Below are 8,303 nucleotides of genomic sequence, written 5' to 3'. Positions count from 1 at the left end.
CGCACAATTTAAATTATACAAAATTTTAAAGGCGATTTTTGGCAACAAATCAATCATCCAGTAATTTTTCACTTCACAGGACCAAATAACGGTCTATTCCTTTTGTTTTCTGCAAAACTTCTTCGTTTCACAGCAGGGTCATTTGCTTAGTCTATTAAACTGCATGTTGCACAACCACGTTTCCACGGCACAGTGAAGTCGCAGTATATACAAAAAAAGCCTTCGCAAACTGCAGCTGCAAAATACGCCCAATGGAGAGAATTCCGTAAAGTTCCTCAATCTTTTCTTCGAGATTACCAGGGAAAATATCATTGAGTAGGTTAACATCTTTATTAGGGTTCCTAATTCACAAAGATTGGTTTACTAATGCCTCCCCAACAGATGTTATCTGCATAAACAAGAAAACATTGGCTCCACGTTTAGCATCCTCATAAATATTTGATCCACTACACCGCTTGAGTTTCTTATCAAGCGGGCATTTGTTGATTGGAAAGAAAACATCTTAGGTCCTTGGTGCTTTCCTGTCATAAAGCTGCTTAACATTGGTTCTGGAGAAAAGATTCACACTAGTTCCGGCGGAAAATAAAGTAACTGCTGGGAAATCACGAGTTACGTGATACTTTTAGTCATAGTTGCCTCCACAAACGAGATCCATCTAACTACGTTGTACCCGATGCTTGGTAAGTGGTACGGTTACTTTCCCTGGTTGACAAGTTAGCACCACCCGCTTTTGCACACTGAGCGCAGCAAGGTGATTACTATTACCATTACCATCAGACTGTCGATAACTGGTGGAAATTGGCATAAAATCTCGCACTAATATGCCCAAAAACACAGACAACAGGGTATTGTGAGCAAAGGTAGCAGATGCATGTTGGCGATGAATCATATTTGCACAGTTTTCGACTCAGTTCAACCAAATTACAGATACGCGGAGCAACAAAAACTCAAGTAAAATACACAATGGAACTTGGCGCCTTATCAGTTCACTAGAGAGATATGCCTCAGTACCTATTCATTTGATACAAGTAGATCAACTTGCCCAATATGGAATGCAAGAAGTGAATGCTATGCCCGGATCAACTAATCTGGCGAAATGCGAGTCATTTAGTTGTCCCATGTCTGGATTAAACATTTTCAATGTCCGTCTCAATAACACATAAGCAACATCCTGGGTTGTTCTGTTTCATGTGAATTTTGAATAACTTCTTTGATTTGGCACACTCGAATAAATTCGTCGTTATTACTAATTCGACGGAAATTTCAGACACACTTGAATTTTAAAAATCAATAGGTGATGAAGTATATTAAGATCGTCACAAAATGCAACGATGAATCACATTCAACAAATGGAATCCACAAGCTAAGCTGCATTGAAAGCTGATGCACCATGATCTTTTTGTAATGATCCTGCAACCGATTACTGCTGAAGTCATTTGTAAAGGATCACTTAATGCGCGGGTGCGTTAATTACCACTGAAGTTAAAGTGCCGAAATTTCATCATCTGGTTAGGGTTAAGAAAAGAAGTGCACATTTTAGAAACGCGTGTAGGCCATCGTTGTTTCCAGTAACGGAGTTGAGGTTGACCGGAGTGTGTTTTAGCCATAGCCACTACGTCAGGTTTTAATTTTATGACAAAAACATGGATACATCTCACGTTCTAAAATAGCTGGATCCAAACCGAGCGATTGATTCGTGTCACAGTCCTTATTTTAAGGAAACGAATAGGAGTTATAGGCCAGAACATTGTCTTCAGTTATAAACGGCCGAAACGATGTTACGTTTTCTAGCTAGGTTGGTAAACTTAGGACGATTAGTGAGAGCTTGCCCTTTGATCCCATGACGTATCCCTCTCGAGATGGCTGTCATTCGATGGTCCTTGGAAAATTTATAATTTAGATTCTCCAAGCTCTTCGATGAATAGCAGAGTTTCCCTGTGGTAAACACTACTGACTACGTTATACTTCTTGGAGCCAAGTATGCTGGAAATGTTCTGGAACGTTGTTGATTCTAGAAGTGCGATTACTGGTCCTGTGGTAGCAAAATATTCAGCAAGGAGATAATCGATGAAGATGAACACCCCTGGTTAACGGATGACAACTCTGCAAAGTAGATCATCAGCTGTCAGCCAGAGTACCAGGCAAAATAATGTCTTTATCTGGTCAGATTGAAGTAAAAACAATACAGGCGTATACTAATGTTTCCTGTTTGCTGAAAATACAGTAGGGCATATTGCTGCAAAAGATCGTAATAAGAGATAACCTAAAGGTACACTCCAGCTTTCGACCGTAGTGAGAAAGTGAGAACAATAAGCTTTCTCCCCCAGAATATTAAGGTTCCTTATTTGTGGCTCAAAATGTTGATAGTAAAAGTCGCACACTCCCGGCAACAAATGTCGACCATATGCATTGGCGTCTTATACAAAATCATCGATTTGATCCAAGCACCTACAGTCCTGAGCCTTGGAGAATGCAGAATGTAATTGCACACATCAAATAAGACACCAGAAGAGGAACGAAGAAAAAATATAATAACAGCAAGATTCTACATTCAGCTGTTATTCTTTGACAGATGTGTATTTATTCTACATGTTGAGAGTTCGCAGTGCTCGACTTGGCAAGGATTACGAAACCTGGAAAATATAACTTGTCCATTCGGAATTAGAAAGGTCGCGGATACTGATCGCAAGGTGTACATCCCTGGAACTTTAAGTAACGAACACATTATTCAATGTGCAATAGCTATTTGTGAAAACATACGGGCATGTATTCGATACAAATAGAAAACTAGTCAACAAACAGGATGCAGTGGAGACCTTTGTGAGATACTGACTTGAAAAATGATGCGTGAAAATGAGTGCAGTAGGGATCACTCATTGATTTGTGCTGCATTCCGCGTTATACCCCGTAAAATTGCCAATTTGGGGAATTATTTGAGTTAAGGAAGCTAAAGGACTTACTCACAACGAAGTGCGAAGTACACTGGGACGTTTGCGAACAAGAATAAAACCATGAATGTACAATCGTTGTAGGCTTAACAAAACACACTACTTAGCTCGAAGTTCTTCGGCAAACTTTCTCTGATGTCCCAGGTCAATTCTATTTAAAATCTATTTATATTATTAGGATAAGATATCACCTTGCGAATTCCAATTTTTTTCTTGAAAAGAAGAACACTTCCTGGATCCTTTTAGGGACATTTAAGTTGGAAAGTTCGGAGGAACTCAGGAATGTCGTACGGTGCTGAGGAACGTTCCAATTGAGGTGAACTGAAGATTGATGCATTAGTCATTATTATTTCGATTTGTATATTGGCTTTCATTTCGAAGTATTCGGAACAAATGGTCACGAGCCCACAACTCAGTGAGTTCCTCTAGCATCTTTGTATGCACCAGGGTCCGGGTATAAATTTGTGCATCTAAAAATATACCCGTATATTGTGACAGTATGAAACGATGTAATACAAGCTTCATTTGTGATGAGAACCAGAAACAGGATGTGTCTGTTATCCTTAACACACACAATTCTCGTGTGGAAATAATCTGCTCAGGACACTCCGATAACAGGCTTGGTTGCCATCAGCATTTCACTATGCCTACTAAAAATGTGAGCTGAAGAAGGTGTCACATAGATGGCTATTTTTGTGTAAATTTCTTTTAAGGCAAAAGTTTCAAAAGTTACACTAGTACATAATATTCCTGAATTGCTTCCCTCAATTTTGAGGATACTCGGGCTGTACCAGTACACTGAGTCCAATGCAACAGAACTAGCCTTACGGTGAAATAGCCACAATAAGAAAAAACCTCCGCCAATTATATTGTTGACACTGACAGTCGGTTTGTGAGTAGGCCGTCACCTCGGCAGGCACCAATTTCATGCACAGGTCTGATAGCTTCGCACCATGTGCCTCTGTCAACTTTACTGGCCACATTATTCACAGGTCGTTAGCGCGAATGAAGCCCAAAATTTTCAACTATACAACTGATTGTTGAATGGTTAACAGTGATTGGCATTCACTAGCTTTTTAGCCAGTCAATGACACGTGGCTAGCAAAGATTTGTGCATTAAGATTTAGTAATTCGGGAAAAAAATGGAAACCGTTTGGACCCTGATGTGTTTGGACTGTATAAATATGCGCATATATTTGGGCATATTATAAAGGATGCTTGCGCCCAGATGGAAAATGCATCTCAAATGTACCAGGTATTTACAAAAACACCACGCGTGGAGTAGTAAAACCAGTGATTTCGCAATATGGCACAGGAAAGCAGATATTTAGGCTTTCCATATTTAGCATCCGGTATTTCAATTATCCCGGGCAATTGTTTCCCAACTGTAAAAATGTATAAAGTTTAGAATATATTCAGACCTTCCAACTACGAAATTGAAATCAGTCTTGCCTTTATCAAGATACTTGAGGGCTTAATTTCTAACTGGGACCAGAAAGGTGCTACGTAGTTAAAACTCGCTATTTCTTTGCGACATCAACAAAATCCTATAACTGCTTAGAAGAACTTAAATGCAATCAAATCCGCAGCAGTACAAACCCATGAAAACCGCTAGGCTTAATTCACGTTGGCAGTGTTGACACATTAAACGTAATAAACGTTGAACGCCTAGGAATCTGAGAATCAGTGAACAGTAATCTTGGTTTAAATATTTCTCACAAATAGGGTGAACTGTTTAGTTATCTGATTGCAGGTAATCCAGAGTATGCCGCAAATTGGTGTCCAATGTGTCACCACGTGGTCGTTGAGCAGTATAAGTTTTATGGTACCACCATCCCAACACCCTGGTAGGTTTGAAAACTTTGAATGCCAATCAGTACAACAGAACGGCGATGATATATCGAGAAACTCTGGCCAATTTTCCCCTCTGCGGTCTGGCAAAATATGGCAATGTAATGTGGGTCCCCTGAGCTCCAGACATGCGCGCATTTGTGCAATCAAAAAACCTAATAGGGTTGGCTGTGGTCTGCTATAAATGGACTACTGTAAGGAGGCTGTGTTGGAGAAGTGGTAAACCTAGCAGATTTTAGGGTCACAGATTGTCAGGTCGTGTGCTCTTATCAGAGTACGCATTCCGAGTACCGGGAATGTTATTTGATCCCTTTTCATTCAAGCTTGAAACAGTCAGATTACAGATTATTATTTTCGAAATTGCGTGGGTACCATTTCCGGTTAGTCTGGTACAACACCAGTTCAAATAAAACACACGACGTCTATGAAAATACATGGCGAACATTTGAAATGAAATGCGAAAAACTGCACGGGATGTGATACTATCTGGTCTTCGAGTGATGGTTCGGCGGAACGTTGGCGCTGTTTGCTTTCTCTTCTATAAATTTCACCGGAAATTGAATACAGAGGAAAGGCCATGTGTACTGATTCACCAGTTGCCACTGGAGATATATTTTAATCTGTTGAAGCAAAGGTGTGAAAGTTTTAATGCAAGCAGCGGGAGAACAGACATTTACAGTGACAATTACCGTTGTAAGCAAGCAAATACTTGGTAGTGTGAGAAGTTTCTGGATTTTCGTGGAAATTTCAGCCACTCGTGGCCGAACGGTTGTGTTCAAACTACTAGCCGAGAGGTCGCAGGTTCGAGACTCTTCGGAGTTTCGTGAGAAGCGCACTGCTGATGATTCCCAATAAGGATGAAACAGCTGTACAGTGCTTCTCGGCTTTTCAGCATAGATTGGCTTCACTTACAGGACGAAATCTTCACAACAAGCAAATTCAATTTGGTAATATTTGTTCATGGTCAGATGGAAACTGATGGCTTGAATGTGAGTGCTATCTGTGCAGGTTTTAATATGCTAAGTTCGTATCACCAATAATGCCATGTAATTAAACTGCATATTATGAACGAGGTCATATGTGAGCGACTATGAGGTGTCATGCGATAAATGCTTAAACTACGCAGGCGGCCTTTGGAGACTTAACCCAGTCAAGATGATTGATTGATGATTGGATGATGCTGAATTACAGCGTTTCAATTAGGTTTCGATGGTGTGATTTGGTAATATCTAAGAGAAAACAAACAAAAAGCTTGATACAGGTGAAATTCGGGAGAGATTGCGCGTCTAAGTGACTTTTATCTCTTTTTCCTGTTAGAGCTGAACAAAATAATTTTAATATACTTCTAACCGGTCCGCTCTGTGCTATTTTTTCTCCCTCAAGCGTGAATTCGACGTCTCTACGTAATCAAAACAGTGACATTCTTTTTCGAGGAAATAAAACGAATTCCAGTTCTTAAAGAATATAAATTATCCTGTTCAATATTTTGCTTAAAATAAGCGACAGGTTTTCCTTTACTGATGACCTTTTTATTCATTTACGGATTCAAAGTTTGCCACTTAGCGTGATGTTCCCATGAATCTAGCAGGCGCGTTTTGCAGTGAAACGTGAAATCCTTCGCGATTAGTTCCGTCAATATTAGGAGCTAGGGTGTCAGTTGAAACGTAGAGATGTATGCCGCAACCACGCCAGTACTTCTACCACAATAAGCAGAACAGAACATTTTTCAGCGCCTTATATGAAGTGCATCTTGAGGAGAACACTACTGATTATTCAACAAGTAAAGTGCCTTTAAATTTTAATTAATGATCTCAATGTTAATGTTGTTTTTGACTTACATCTGGAATTTTCCAGCTTATTGTGCCAGTGTAGCTGAAAACGTAGGACCTTCCCGTTCTTACCGGACATGGTGGAATCAGATGATTGCACAAGACTGGATCTCTTAATCGTAGGGCTTTCGTGACACCATTGTATATAGAATTTGCGACGACGCTTCCACCCCAGATATCTGTGGCTGATAAATATTTGTAGTGTTGGACAAAAAACTTACAAGTTATTCAGTAAATATACAGTCATGATGTGGTTGGTTGTTGAAAGTGGGGAAATCGGCCAAGTGAGGGAACTAACGCAGACAGAAAAAACATCAAGTACTCAAAACCTGCATTCTATTACCATTTATCTTTCCTCTTATTGAATTTCCCAATAAACATTGTTTCATATCAGGCTGTAGACAGATGATATTCAGAAGAAAATACTGCACGGCTTGTGCGCTAACTAGGGACCCATTTGTACAGACATCATTTGAGTGCACAAATGAATCGTAGGTTGCGAATTGTTGGCAACGGATAAATTTCATATGGAATCTTCACCTCATTAACTGAGAGAATTATGTGCGTTAGACCGTTAATTTATTACTGTTTTTTTTTTAATTTTCTGTGCGTAGGTTTGCCACACTCGGAGGAAGGTTGAGTTTAAGCGGAGTCATGATACGTTAAACTGGAGTGTTTCATAAAGTCTAAAACTTTGACCGTATGTGAAATCGGTCAAGGAATTCAACAATATTCACACAATAGATCAGCAGTAGGGCTTTTCTGGATTATCTAACGTACCGATTCACTAAATTAATCAGTTTTACAAATTGCTCACTTGCTGCAAATCCTACCCTCACAGTGTATTGTTTTCCGATAGTAAATGTACACGGGAAACTGTTACATGGAGTAATATCTACTCCGAGCACGTTGGCGCCTTGTGAACCTGCATGAAATGAAGTTAATACCAACGGATATATTTAAGTAGAATTGTGTGATTCATGTAATAGAAAGGTTCAGTCAGTGGGTAAAATTAACGTTGGCATAAAGCGTTTCAGCTCACTGCATTTTAGGCTCTGATTTCCTAGTTACCTATTTGCCGGAGGAAGTCGCGACATGAATATTGTTATCCAGTCGAAAAACACTCAGGTAATTGGATGGATTATCTGAGCACGAATGAGCACGGCAATTTAATGACAAAGAAGAATGTAGCCTTCAGTGAATTCAGATAAGTAGATTTGCACCTACCAGAAATAGTATGGGTGTATGATGTATGCTCCAGTGACACATCTGTGGGTTGAACTCGGTTTCCAAGTGGTCTTCCAACACCGGGGATATATACGTTAGGGTGCATACAATGATTGCTGGGATGAATCTTAATTAAGGCTTTATTTGTAAACGGAGGCCAAGACGTCGACTACGTAAACAACCTATCTAGAAAAGTAATTGACAGACGTCAACGTGGTAATTGTTGAAACCGTGTTTTTTCAATAGCACGTTTACAGAAAACGTATTTCGGCTGACAGATTCTAACACTCACCACAATCTTCGTAGTAAGCAGCCGCCGTAGCCAGCTGACAGAAGCGAATATTGTTATCGAAAAACACTCAGGTAATTGGATGGATTATCTGAGCACGAATGAGCACGGCAATTTAATGACAAAGAAGAATGTAGCCTTCAGTGAATTCAGATAAGT

The 8,303-nt window shown here is 39.8% G+C and overlaps 1 protein-coding gene across 1 annotated transcript; it reads right to left on the bottom strand.

The window, feature by feature from the left end:
• Positions 1-5,283: 5,283 nt before the first annotated feature.
• On the bottom strand, positions 5,284-7,553 carry T265_14011 (hypothetical protein; the record flags this gene model as incomplete). Its single annotated transcript, XM_009171623.1, has 4 exons — positions 5,284-5,419; positions 5,567-5,701; positions 6,638-6,813; positions 7,446-7,553. Coding segments are annotated over 4 exons (552 nt in total), but the record flags the coding sequence as incomplete, so codon positions are not given.
• Between the last annotated feature and the right edge of the window lie 750 nt (positions 7,554-8,303).

Source organism: Opisthorchis viverrini (genome assembly GCF_000715545.1).
Source record: "Opisthorchis viverrini unplaced genomic scaffold opera_v5_126, whole genome shotgun sequence".
NCBI classification, from domain to species: domain Eukaryota; kingdom Metazoa; phylum Platyhelminthes; class Trematoda; order Opisthorchiida; family Opisthorchiidae; genus Opisthorchis; species Opisthorchis viverrini.
Note: the sequence above shows the minus strand (reverse complement) of the source record. Positions and strands in the feature narration are given on the sequence as shown.